The sequence below is a fragment of the Pocillopora verrucosa genome, chromosome 3 (genome assembly GCF_036669915.1).
Source record: "Pocillopora verrucosa isolate sample1 chromosome 3, ASM3666991v2, whole genome shotgun sequence".
Lineage (NCBI taxonomy): Eukaryota > Metazoa > Cnidaria > Anthozoa > Scleractinia > Pocilloporidae > Pocillopora > Pocillopora verrucosa.
The window spans coordinates 8137670-8151967 of NC_089314.1; the positions used below are offsets into that span (position 1 = coordinate 8137670).

Genomic DNA, 14298 nt, shown 5'->3' on the forward strand with positions numbered 1-14298 from the left:
TCTGACTGAGACTGCGTCACGATATGATTTCTAGGTCTATCATATATTGGATTCTGGACGATTGTCTATTTCCGAGAGGCCCAAAGCGAGGGTTTTTTTTTTGCCACCCAAAATGTGTTTAATTGAACTCTTATTTTAATTTTATCCCAGCTAAACTATTTTTTCTATCTGACGTTCTCAAATTTGCAAAAGATCATATGGATTTGTTGAATCGCCGATTTTCTCCATTTTTTTTTAAGGGAACGAATGGAGAGAAATTTCCTCCAAATAATTCGTTCAGCTAAAATGGGTGCTGTATACCAATTATCTGATCCGATTCGCATATTGCTTCATTTACTTGAAGTTATCCGAACTTTGATTACAATGAAGTTTTAAAAACTCTTAGCTACCAGTATAGTCCCCACCCCTCGTCGCTGAATTAGGTTGGCGCATCGAGGCCAGGTTACTTAGAAGGCACCCCAAGATGGCGACTGGCTCGTCAGGTGATTCCTTGGGTCAATTTTCGTCCTAAAGAAGAGTCCCGTGGGCAACCATGGCGTTCAACAAGGTACGTTTAACCACAATTACTTTATGTGTACCATGATCCTGATTTTAAACTTGTCGGATCATGATAGCTAGTTTCTCAAGACTTATACGGGCCCGCTTTTTACTAGTCAGTGGTAGTGCGCGCGCCACGCAGTGTTAATCGATACTCTCCATAACTTCGACCTGCGCCTGCAATAGAACCTCATAAGCCTGCTAGCTAATTTTCATTTGGAAGAAAGTGAAAGTTTGCAAGAAATATGTTAGCATCAGCTTTTCATCCGTTTTGGGATCAATTATTTTGTAAGTAACTTGTCTCGTCTCTTCAATATGCTAATATTTGACTACTGAACTTGAGCAAAAGTTTCTAAATATAGGCTTAGTGTAGTTCCGATTTATTGAAACACTAGCGCGTGCAGCGAGAGTGTGTTCCAAAGGTTATTATTATCGGTTATAGCAGGGATCAGGGTGGTATTTCATGATACAAGGATGGGATTTTTGAGGTTACATTAAGAGCATTTTGGTGAAATATTCATTAATGACTCATTTACTTTGCGTATTTGTGTGTTGCTCTTGATCAGTAGACTGTAATCTTAATCAGTTTCCTTTCAATAATACAACTACAAGTACCCTCTCATCTCTTTATTTGTGTATTTCAATAGTTAATAGTCCTTATGCTCTTTTGAGTTTCTTTTATAGTTTGGTGAAATGGTCTGGAAAAGCCGATATTTTTACTTGATTTTTGATTTTTTTGATATTTGTTAAATTTCAAGACGTTTCAAATTAATGAATTCAATACTCAATTTAATCTATTGTAATTGATGATTTTCTATCCTAAATAATCAATTTATATCAAAAATCAATAAAAATCAAAACCTGTGGTTTTTGTGATTATTGATTTTACAGGTAAGAAAAAACCCTGAGTTAATTCTGAATATAGACAATGTCATTTGTTCTCTCAGTTGAGTAAATCACTATTAAGAATATTCTGGAGCTAACTCTTGCGATTATTTTTATGTATCAATTATTTTACCTAATCGATCAACAAACTTTGAGTATTATCCAGTAATATCAAGCAATCAATCAGTTTCCAGTGATGATTGATTTCTATTGATTTGTAGCATCCTGTATTTTAATATTGATCAATTCTTCCTTACCAAGTGCAATTAAAATTATTTTACTTACTCTACTGTTATTTTTTTACTTTACTTCTGGAGCCTTTATCTCCTAGAAGTGATTCTAAACATGTAGAGTTGTATGTAACTTCTCCCTTTAATATCCATACATTATCCAGCAAACAGGAAATGAGAATACTCAAACTTATCAGGTAGAAGTTGTTATCCTGTTCTAACTTTAAATTCTAGCAACTAACTTACAAGGAAATTTTTGACAGTAAGAAGGGAGAATTACATGTTACAATCAGATCTTGGGAGTTAAAGGATTAATGTAGGCCATCTGTGAATGATTTTTTTCCTTTTTCTAGCTGGGATATTTTTCTACAATTTTCAAAATTTTTATGCATTTTATCTGTTTGTTTCATATTATTTGCATTGGATCATATTCAACTTTAATTTTGCCTGACGTTAGCAACAATGAAGGTGTTGTTGTTAAAAATGTGCAGCATGATTATCACTGCAGCACTGACGGGGTTCACTGTGCTGAAATACTATGTTCAGTTACATTCCCTCTATACAACAATAGATGCACAATGTTTCAGTTACTTTCAATTACTAAAATGAGAATAGATCATTTGATATGTGTATTTTCTGTTTGAAAAGATGATTTTTGGTGGAGGGGTAAGATTGAAGAGCATACACAATGTATAGCATCTTGTACTTGGATATCTCTAAAATCCCCTTCGCTAGAGTTACCCTGTAAATATTGAAAAGATTTTCCTTCCCCTCCCCCAAGGTGAAATAGATGGGTAAGAGACAGGCATTTTGCTTGATAATAACCCTTTCATTTCTGTGGTTTTTAACCCCCTAACTCCTTTGAATGACCAAGCCAGAAATACTCCTTACAATATCAATACATTATCAAGTAGACAAGTGATGAGAATAAAGAAAACATATCAACCAAGAGACTCTAAGTTGATTCATTACCAAATTCTCTGAACTAACATCATAAGAATTGTACAGCAGATAATATAGAGAATTACTAATGAGATCTAGGGACTGAAAGGATTAAAAGATAATCTGTAGTAAAGAACATGTAATACATAGTCTTTAATATTGTTTTCCTTTGTACTCTTTGAACAGATTTTAACATTTCTTTAATTATGTTAAACTTATTGTGTTGATGCTCTGTAGTGAGTTTTATTTTAACTGTCAGTTGTTCCATAATCATGTTTAATAACAAAATAACTTTTAATAATATGATTTTAGTAACAAATGTCTGCACAAGTTCAAATTTCCTCTGTTTATGCAGATTTCAGTCCCATGTGAGGTTACTGGAGAATGAAGCGCACAAAGGCTCAGAGACATAATTTATACATTTTTGGCGCTCAAAAGGTACATGTAACCTTCACTCTGCTTTGGTGTTTGTGTAATTGCTTCTTATAATCTGCCCCGATGTTGTAACATAAAGTAAGCATAGTTTATTATTGATTCACCTGGTGATCAATAGCCAATGGAAAAGGCATTGGCCAAGTATTGACACAATGACACACCTGTTTATTTACTTTATAATTTTAGAGATGAAAATTATGTTTTCTGGTCAGGGGCTATTTTCTCCTTTATTCTTCTTCATTCATAGATCCAACACTCTGACTCAATTTCCTGCACCATCCTCTATATATTAATTTTATTTGAATTGTAGATCTAAGAACCATTTGTGAATCAAACAATATCTCTAAGTTGATATTCTCATTACATTTCTGCTTGAAATTGTCTGGATACTGTTGGGGGAAATTTGGTTTTTGGTCATTCCTGGGAGTGAAAGGATTAGGGGTGAGGGGTAATCTGTGATAAACAACCATCCTATTTAGAGAAAGGTGTTTTTCATCTTGTCATGGGACAAAGAAAGAAAGGTTCAATTCCTCATGAGGAATTGAACCTCAGACCTTTGGATTCTGCACTCTGATGCTCTACCATTGAGTCACAGAGACTGTATGGTGATTAAGACCTATTACAAAGTTCTTATGACACATGTCCCACATACTGATAGGATCAGCAATGTCATGTTTGTTAATAGAATAAGAGAGATGACAAGTTTTGAGGAATCGAACCTCAGACCTTTGGATTCCATGCTCCGGATGTATTACCACTGAGCCACAGAGACTCTAATTTTGAACAGAGCTTAGGAAATTGGAAGAATGTAATCCTTACATTTTCTCATGTTGAGAAACAATAAACCTAAAACTTAAGTGTCAGAAGGCAAAAAGTTTAACCAGAAAAAAAACATCCTATTTAATATGAGAAGTAGTCAAACCCTTACCATGATTGCTTCCTGCTACAGAGTCAAGGCTAAGGTTTGGCAGCTAAACGAGCGAGTCCCCTTTTTTGCACAATTCACCAGATTGTAAAGGGTGACCTCCTTACTATGGTTATTAATTAATTTACTTTTCATACCTCAAAATGTATTTTCAGTCGGATTGAATTTAACAGGTTTCACTTGTTCCACTATGCAATCATTTTCCAGTTATCTGTAATATTTGACATAAAAGTGAACAAATAATAGTGGAATGTTCTTACAGTTTGCACATCTAGTTAGAATTCTCAGGCATGTTGCTTTATTTAGGGTACATTTTTAGTGTACCTTATCAGTTTCACTTTTAAAAGATTTTTTTTATCAAGTTTTGATGATCCTCAATTGCTGGATTTGATACAGCATGAAGAAATGTATTTGATTCCATTACAGTACCTCTCAGTGATTTAATGTCACTTACTCAGAGGAAATGTTTTTAAAATGATGAGCTCTTGCACTACTTGAAAGACAACAAGGCACTGAACAGAGCAAGCACAATGCAACAGTCACTCTCCCTCCTCTAAAGAATTTCAAAGTCCATAAACTTACCCTATATGTGAAAAAAATTTATACCCATGCCATTAACGTATTCTGTGGTGTAGAGAATGAAGAAGAAGAGTAAAGTGTTTTAGTTTAGAAAGAGACAATGTCAGACATTTTTGGTAGGACTATAAATTATCTAAATTAAGGCTTAACAAAGTGTTATAAATATTATTGCAAGAACATTACCATTGTTGACTTATTAGTTAATTATTTAAATTGATAAGTGCATGAAATTTATAGCTGAAAAAGGTTCAAAGAAAAGGATAAAAAAAACCACGAGATTGCAAAGAACTTAGGCTTTAAAGATATTAGTATGTCCTTGGAGAAAGATTTCAGTCATGTTGTGTACCTTGTACAGTGTGCAGGCAATATTTTTTTTTCTAATATCAGAGAGTTGGCTTACAGGAAATTCAGTAATCTTGTCATGGAAAATTTAAAAAAAAGGAAGAAAGCCAACTTGGAGCAATTGTCAGGGTTACTTTAATAGTTAATGAAATGTACTAAATGTTGTTCATTCTTCAGTTGGTTTCTCACCACATTGCTGTTGCAATTTGCTGTTATTTTCTTGTGCAGTTTATAATAAAGCATGGATGAAATGAAGGCCTTGAGTCATCCAAATACAATCCTGATCTGATTAATAACAAAATGTGTTTAAAAAAAACAGATGAAGATCTTTTGTTTCCCCTAAATTGTGTAAAACATGGCGTGTAAGCTCACTTTGTGTTGCAATGTCTATAACACAAATTTGTGTTCTGCTTTCAGGGTTTATATAACTGAGCAATGTGTGTTTTACATGAGATTAAGTTATAAGGAGTATTAAAAGTGATATTTTGAGGATGGCATCTGTTTTATTTTTCAATCCCTGCTAAAGGCTAAAGTTTGAGAAAAAATCCCTGATCCCACTATATCTCGTTTATTGATGCCAGGATGGTGAAAGTGATAAAGATAAGGAGCTGAAATTGGGAAGGAGTCTAAAATGCACCTTTTCCTCCTAGATAGTCATTAAATTTTTTTTGATCTCTTGCAATTTTTCTTCTTACCTGGCTTTCCCCACTTTCATATTAAAAACAAAAATTGTAATGGACAGACTATCCAGCTGTATATACAATACAATTCATTTTTTTTTATGTTACATTTTTATTTAATGTGACAGTTTCCCCCAAAAAGGAGTAGTTATTAAGACCTTTAATTTTTATTTTTGTTACAGATGGTTGATGACCAAGTAGTTCCACAGTTTTCCAGATTTCTTCATGATGATCCTTATGTAAAACCATACCAGACTGAGATAGAGAGAAGGTAGGTTTGCACTGGGGTCTTCTGTGCAACTCGTGTAGTTGCTGCACTCTTCAAATTGTGGAGAGTTTAATTTTTAGTGTAACGTTGTAAGTAAAGAAGTGCAAAGAACTAGAGTCAGTCATTTGGTTAGAGGGGAAATACTTGTTGGAATACAAGTTTGTTCACAAAACTTTGTATCCATGAACCAGCTTTAATCCTATATACCTTAACATTGGTTTCTCCATATTGTTCTTTTTATGCATTTCCAAAGGAGCTTACAAGGAGAAATTGTTTTTAACATTCAATAGCTTCTTTAGTTGGTGATCATTTCCTTTATTGCAGTGACCTTTAAGTCTGATTCAGGGGTTATACTGTAAAGAGAAATTAGATAGAAGGGGGAACAATACATATTGATATGCTTCAGTCAGTCACTGTATTTCAGAGGAAAAGTCTGCAGCCACTTTTATCTGTGAGATTTGCAGACCAAATGGAAGAATAAGGAAATGCTGCTAAAGGGTAATGCTTGACAGTGCTTGCCAGAGAGACAACTGGGTAAGGCACAAGAGTTGTGTTCTTACTTGTGACCATTGTGTTTTTTTATCGTTAACAGGTACAAGTGTTTGTCCAAACTAAAGGATGATATTGAGAAGAATGAAGGTGGAGTGGAAAAGTTCACCAGAGGTTATGAAAAGTTTGGGATCAACAGAACTCCAGAGGGTTTGGTGTACCGTGAATGGGCCCCAGCTGCTTGTGGAGTGTATCTCACCGGAGACTTCAGTGAGTGAAACTGTTTTGATGATTGCTTTTTTTTATTAGTATTGACTAGTCAGCTCGGAATTGTCTGAATATTAAGTGATCTGTGGCTTTTCCAGTTTGTTAACTGCAGGCTGGATCTGGCTGGCAATTTTGATGGACAAAGGGAAATTTACTTTTTAGACAAGTTTTTAAGATAAGGTATGAAAAGTTCAAATCCGACTTTTTTCAGATGGCTGGTCCAGAACTTCTCATCCATGTACCAGAAATGAGTTTGGAGTCTGGGAGCTAGTCCTCCCTTATAAGGAGGATGGTTCATCACCAATCCCCCATGGATCAAAAGTTAAGGTAGGTGTGGAAAATATATTTTTTCATCCTTTTGCCTCAAATAAATATTTTGTCAGCAACAAGGAGTAACTTGATTCATTCATGACTTTCTTTGTAGGTTTCAATTCAGCTTGAAAATGGTAATTTAGTGGATCGCATTTCTCCTTGGACTCGTTATGCCGTTTGTCCTGAGGACAGCATTCTGTATGAAGGAATCCATTGGGACCCTCCACAACCATATCAGTGGCAGCACAGTCGGCCCAAGAAAACTTCAGGCCTGCGAATCTACGAGGCTCACGTTGGTATAGCTTCCCCAGAGCCAAAAGTAGCAAGTTACAAAGATTTTACACACAACGTCATTCCACGTATAAAAAAATTAGGATACAACTGCATACAGCTTATGGCTATCATGGAACATGCGTATTACGCCTGTTTTGGTTACCAGGTAACCAACTTCTTCGCTGCCTCCAGGTGAGGTGTTTGATCTCGTTTGAACAGTTTTATCCCTTAAACTCTCACGAATAGTCAAGACAGAATTTCTCCTTACAATAATTATCATAAACAATATCATAAAATTGTATGGCAGACAGTAAGGAAAGGTTTGAACTTTCGCAAGAGAAGGTTGTAATTGAGTAAAGTTGTCCACTAAATCTGGATGCTGACGGGACTTGTTGATGAACCAAGTGGCTGGGAGTAAAAAAATGAGCGTGAACCCCAAATTCTGCATTCCGTAACAAAGAGTATTCTTTTAAAAAGATGTTAGAATTTTTTAAATTTAACATCCCGACACTTGGAATCCGTAAAGCCGCTAAAATATATTTTTTTCATTTTAGCCGTTATGGTACGCCGGAGGAGTTGAAGGAACTTATAGATGTAGCACATGAGAACGGCATTTTAGTCTTACTGGATGTAGTGCACAGTCATGCCGCAAAGAATGTGATGGATGGCTTGAATGAATTTGATGGTTCACAAAGCTGCTATTTTCATGGGAGTGGACGTGGATTTCATTCACTGTGGGACAGTCGACTCTTTGACTACACTCAGTGAGTTGACGTAACAGATTTGTTTCCATATTGCAGTGAACAACGTTGTTCTTTCTTTATGTTGTACACTCTTCGCTAGTATGCATCTCTCGCTTGTGCGCATATTGATTGCAGCGGCGGATCTAGGGGAGGGGCCAGGCCCCCACCTTACTTTGGGTAAAAATAAAGAAGAATCGCAGAAGGAAGAGAAGCCGGCAGGGCAAGCGACACACCCCCTCCCCCCCTTAGCTCAAGGTCTGGGTCCGCCTCTGGTTTGCTCCCCCCAAACTTTTCGCGAGCTTCACATCTCGATGAACGTTCACTGACGCATGAACCAACTGTTGAATGATTTGAACAATTGCTTATTCAGGTGGGAGGTTCTCCGATTCCTTCTTTCCAACCTTCGCTGGTACATGGAATATTACCATTTCGATGGCTTCCGATTTGATGGTGTCACTTCTATGATCTACCATGACCACGGAATGGGACATGGATTCGGCGGAGACTATCCGGATTACTTTGGACTTGGAGTAGATACGGAATCACTTATCTACCTCATGTTAGCCAACGAAATGTTGCATACGATTTATCCTGACGTTATCACGATTGCCGAGGTAAATTTAAACTAAAAATTTAACAATCAGTGTATTCCGTAGAATCCATCCGGTGCTTTGTTTATCAAATTAGGTTAAAGGTGATAGGAGACGTTCGGAGCCAAAAAAAAAAAAAATAATTGTCTGTGTTGTTTCATTCATTGGCAAAGTGGAGTCAATTGTTTGGACTAATGGTTAACCCTTTACACCCTAACATCAGTATGCATATTCTCCATACTGTTCTCTATACATTTCGTAGGGTGCTGTTAAGGAGAGTTTGTAAAAGGGAAATAAGATGTTAGTCACTTTTAGGGGTTAAAGGATTACCATTCAATCGAGTTGTCAGATTTTACAAAATGTACATGCGAGGACGGTCTCGAAAGGGACTGCTATCGGTGATAGTGACTGCCGTTTCGACACCGTCAGTGGAAATCGTCAGAACCATTGTATCCTTTACAATGTAAATGTACCATGCAATGTACCATTGCAGGAAGTGTCAGGAATGCCTGGCCTTTGTCGTCCAATCACTGAAGGTGGAGTGGGTTTTGACTATCGACTTGGAATGGCCATCCCGGACAGATGGATTAAGGTGAATACTCAGATAGATCAAAACTAAGCTTAATCCGCGCATCCTTAATTCTGGCTTTGCTTCGCCAAGATATAAAATGTATAGCAGCTAGGAAGGAAAAGTCAGACTCGTATTTTTAGAGTCAAAAGGTTCAGGGCAGCAAAAGAATAAAATATTTGATTTAGTGTCGTTTTTGTTTTGCTTTGCTTAGAGCAATTTTCATTGAAGTAAATAATCCAGAAATGCTTTGTTTTTGCATTACATTGCTCAATGATTGGTCTAGAAAACCCGCGCCACTCTCCTAAGCCAAGCAGATTCAAAACTTAAACCAATCACGACTTAGCCACACGCGTTTTCGCGCGCTTTAGGCAGTATTAGTTTGAGTTCTCCTTGGCTCTTAATGGTTCTTTTCTTTCCTCTGATCGGCCGTCCTGATTACTTTGGTTTTGGTTTTGGTTTTGGTTTTAGGACAGTCAATCGAAAAGTGCTCTATTCTGTAATCTATTCAGAAAACGTGCGCCATGCTCTCAACGAGTGATACGCAAATCTAAAATCAATCGACGCTTGGTGACGCTTTTCCTGCCTCAAACAATACGCTTTTTTTTTCTTTTAGTTTCTTTAGCGCTAGTTTTATTTTCCTACGATCAAATTGCCTTTCTCTATTACTTTGGTTTTGGATTTTCGACCCTCACCACTTAAGTGCTCTCTAAGGTATTCGTCTAGTTTTTCTGTGGCCATTTGAAACATCTAGGGTTTCAATAATTTTTCTGCACAAGCGTCTGCCGATGATGCAATGGGCGACTTTACTCGAAAAGGAGCCGTAAGGCGAAACCCAAACACGAGAGCATGCTTGAAGGCTAAACTAGTCAGCAAAGCAGGCGTAATTTTGACGAGTAAGTGCTCAGTATATTCTTAACGAAAATTATGGCCGCCGTCTTTGATTTTATTGGCAGGGGAAGGCCGGGGAGAGAAAGAAATTTGGACCAGGGGGGTGGTCGTCGGTCAAAAATAAGGAGAGGGGTAGGGGTGGGGAAGTAAAGATTCCCCTGCCCCCTATCCCCACCGTCCACCCTAACACTAAATTAAACAAACGATGGCGAGCTTACAGCGTTAGCTCGCACTAATAAGACGCCTGCACCTCAGGCTAAGGCTAAACAGACGGCGGTAAGAAGTCTTATTATATACTCAACAAAATATTGCGTTTCTGATTGGTCAATGATGAATGCATAAATAGGTTATAGAGTGCAATAGAGGTTATAGAGTGCAATACGGAGAAGTTGCCATGGAAACACCGGGGAAGCGCCAAATTTGAACACCAAATTATAAAAAAATGGCTGACAGCCGGTTTGCTTTGTCAAACCAAAACATCGTTGAGCAACTTAAAGAAAATGCGAAAAACAAAAACACGTTGAAAGCTACACAGACCTGGTTAAATGTCTGGCAAACATGGGCGACTCAACGAAAAGTAAACCCAAAAATGGAAGAATACGAGCACGAACAACTCGATAAAATGTTGGAGTAATTTTGTCGAGAATTTAATAAATAAAAAATCGTATGAACCTGCTCGTGCATTTCGTGATTTATGGTCACTCATGATGTTTTGAAAGTTCTCAAATTGCACTCGCCTACGGCTCGTGCAATTTTGAGAACTTTCAAAACATCACTCGTGCCCATAAATCACGAAATGCACTCGCGTTCATACGATTTACTATACTTATAGGCGGCGGCAGACCCAGTAATTGGCTTTTACTGAAACCCCTGTCACTAATGTTTCAAAGGTTCTAAAAGAGCTGAAGGACGAGGACTGGCACATGTGGGATATTGTCTGGACTCTTATCAATCGACGACACAATGAGAAAACCATTGCTTACACAGAGAGTCATGACCAGGCCCTTGTCGGTGACAAGACTATTGCATTCTGGTTAATGGATAAAGAGATGTACACGCATATGTCGGAGACTACGCCGCTGACCCCCATCATCGATAGGGGATTAGCATTACACAAGATGATAAGGTAAATTATATTTGTTTGGAGGTTTCTTCTCGACTCTACTTTTGTCTCAGTTTTCACATCAAGACGAGGTGATGACTGTTACTAGGATCATTTCCCAACCGTTCTGTTTTTCTTCTCAGATTGATAACCTTTGGTCTGGGAGGGGAAGGCTACCTGAATTTCATTGGAAATGAATTCGGACATCCGGAATGGTTGGACTTTCCACGCGAGGGGAACAACAACAGCTATCACTATGCACGGAGGCAGTTTAATCTAGTGGACGATCCGTTGCTTAGATACAAGTGTCTGTTTGAGTTTGACCGGGCCATGATGCACCTGGAGGAAAAATACCATTGGCTGGAGTCTTCTCAGGTAAGTGGTCAGTTTTAAATACTGTATCTGTAAGGGCTCGATCGGCTAAGTAGCTGTATTTTGTAAATTTTAGATTGACCTTGAATCTAAGGCACTATTTAATGGTGCAGGTCTGTAAATAAATCTCAAAGGTATATTTTTTATTCACTTTACTACAAACTAATTGAAACCCTAAGAAACGACGTCGACTTCTTAATGATAAAGACCTAACTTCCTGCGCATGTCCTGATAACGAGATTTACGATGAGCTGATAAAATAATACCCATTGCTTGGTTTTGGAGGCGTTTTCAACGCTGAGAATCCTGCTTACCATAATCTCTCAAACTATACACCCATAATCCAATGTAGGTAGAATAGCTTGTTTATATATTCATAATAAGTTAATAACACGATCTATATAATGTATAATAATTATATATTCATAACAAGACGAAATTCTATTCAAAGTTAACATTTTCGTTAATTTGTTTCCAGGCTTACGTTTCCTGTCACCATGAAGATGACAAACTCATCGTATTTGAAAGAGCTTCATTAATGTGGGTGTTCAACTTTCACCCTACCAAGAGTTTCGCTGACTACAGAATCGGGGCCAGCATCGCTGGAAAGTATCCTGAACGAAACCTATCGATAGATTAACCCAAAGCTATTTCATACTGAATTCGATGGATAAGATCGATCTATCAAATTTCGCCAGATCCCAGAGTTTCTTTCAGGCTCAACTTTAGCGGTTTGTTCAATTTCGGCGAAGGAGCACAGGCTCATTAGTCGACCAGCGGCTGACGACCGAGCTCAATCCTCCCGGTGTGCTTGTAGGAAAAAGCAGTAAAGGGGCAGTATGCCCAAGAAACCGTACTATTTTAAACTCTGCCATTGAAAGCCTTTATGAAATTGGAATCTCAGAAGTCGGTCAAAGAAACTTTTGTCACTCATTTTTTCAAGGCGGTGATGAAGATTACATGATTTCTGGAGAATGATTCTCTTTTAAGTCTCCCGTACTTTTGTTTTACGTGCACAAACGCTTTACTTTTACAGTGACTGGGAAAACACATTCTTTATCCTATTATTTTGAAGAGACGTAAGACCTTACAGAAAGTAGAGGGATTACAAGGATGACTTGATCACGTTTCTTAACGAAGGATTACAGATACAGAATAGTTTTGGAGACAGATTCAGCTGAGTACGGTGGGCACAAGCGATTGGATCCAAACTGTGAATACTCTGTAGACAGCCAGCCATGGCATGACAGACCATTCTCTCTTTTGGTAAGTTCATTGTGTGGCGGGAATTCTAACGCGGCGTTGCTGTCAACTACCCTTCGTCCCCAGATCCTTTCCTTCTTTTTCGTGGCGTATTTTTCTTTGTACTCGTACCCAGGCATTTGCCCTACGCATCGACATTGACTACATTGCCCTAAGTTCTTATGTATCTGTGCCTTTTTATTTTGCAGGTCTACATTCCTTGCCGTACAGCCCTAGTTCTAGCTCCTGTATAACGTTTACTTCATGGGCCTATTAAACAGATAGTGTGGGAATCTCTGCCAATTTTTATACTGAGATAAATGGGCATTTTGTACATGGTGAACACAGTTCCCTATAAGATATGTTATATCTTTAAAGTTAATCAACTATTTACTTGTGGGATATTTTAGGTCGATATACAATTTTTTCTTTATTTGAGTTGAAATATATTAAAACGAAAAAAATCGCATCTCTTAAAAAAGGAGATTGCAGGAACATACTCCTGTTTGGTGAGGTTTTCATTTTTAGGTTATTAGGGAGTGTGTTTAAAAGTTGAAGGAATTGCTTTGAAATATCACAATCGCTGCAGTATTTTTTAATACGAGCAAAGTATGAATCTAATGGCAGAATTTTCCTCCTTTAAGTTAAAATGTCGTAAAAGAGTGAGTCAATTTTCATGTGGAATCGGTGGGGTCGTTTGACGAGTCACTTAACCTAATCAAATATCAAATTTTAGTTTAAAACTTCTTACTTCTAGGAGTGACAAAGACAGAATTTCTCCTTACAATATCAATACAACATCAAGCAGACAAGTGATAAGAGTAAAGACGTTTATCAATTACGAGATTATTAGTTGATCCAGGACCAAATTATCCCAACTGACATCATGAGAATTGTCTGGAGATTTGGTAGAGATCTTGAGAATGAAGGGGTGAATTGTCAGAGTTAACTGTTTGTTATGGATTAGTGTCGGCGTGTTACGGATGAGGTGAGAGGTGTCGTTGTATAGTGGAGCAGGTAATCGAAAAATAAACAATTTATTTGGGATATTTTTTCTGTTGATTTCGTGTAAATTTCGTATACTTCAATAATCTGTTTATATGAATGGACTTTACACGCGTGCTGCTTTTGACACTTTCTGTACAGGTACAATAGCAGTGAACTCTGTATTAGAATTAATCGTGTTTCGAACACGATCATGAATATATGGAATTGTAACTCATGTGTCTGTTTATCGCGGCCGCAATGATTGTTAAACGTGTCTTTGCTTGTCTCGCGATCTAGTATTAGGGAGACTCCTGTGACTGGTTTTCAATCAGTGAAAGGAAAATTATCATGCTAGAATTTTGGTTTGAGGAACTGACGGAACTACCAGGCGTGCGAAAAATTACAGGTGTTCCCGCACAATCGGCGTTTTTCTTTTAATTGCCCTTTGGCTCGTTTCCCACTGAGAACCTGGAACAGGCTAGCTTTTAGATGGGGCACTTTTTAATAACTTTCCCCAGCGTTTTAGCTTCATGGCACTTAATCGAGTAGAAATTGGATTTACATGCTAATTACAAAACCCTCTCCGTTGTTTACAATCGGAAAAAGAGACTGGTGACTGATGTTTTAGTCACGTGACGC

At 37.6% G+C, this 14298-nt stretch overlaps 1 protein-coding gene across 3 annotated transcripts; it reads left to right on the forward strand.

The window, feature by feature from the left end:
* The first annotated feature begins 454 nt into the window (after positions 1 to 454).
* Positions 455 to 13721, forward strand: LOC131782862 (1,4-alpha-glucan-branching enzyme). Of its 3 annotated transcripts, none has more exons than XM_059099598.2 (14): positions 455 to 547; positions 2950 to 3032; positions 5738 to 5826; positions 6416 to 6582; positions 6791 to 6906; positions 7004 to 7356; positions 7719 to 7928; positions 8278 to 8521; positions 8991 to 9089; positions 10847 to 11082; positions 11202 to 11433; positions 11909 to 12039; positions 12579 to 12696; positions 12882 to 13721. In XM_059099598.2, exons 2-14 carry the CDS (start codon positions 2979 to 2981, stop codon positions 12924 to 12926), a joined length of 2094 nt encoding a protein of 697 aa, XP_058955581.2. In that variant the 5' UTR covers positions 455 to 547; positions 2950 to 2978; the 3' UTR covers positions 12927 to 13721. The 3 variants fall into 3 exon arrangements, with proteins under 3 accessions (XP_058955581.2, XP_058955583.2, XP_058955582.2); XM_059099599.2 differs by lacking the exon at positions 455 to 547 and adding an exon at positions 694 to 825; XM_059099600.2 differs by lacking the exon at positions 2950 to 3032 and having other exon boundaries at positions 458 to 547.
* The last annotated feature ends 577 nt before the right edge of the window (positions 13722 to 14298 follow it).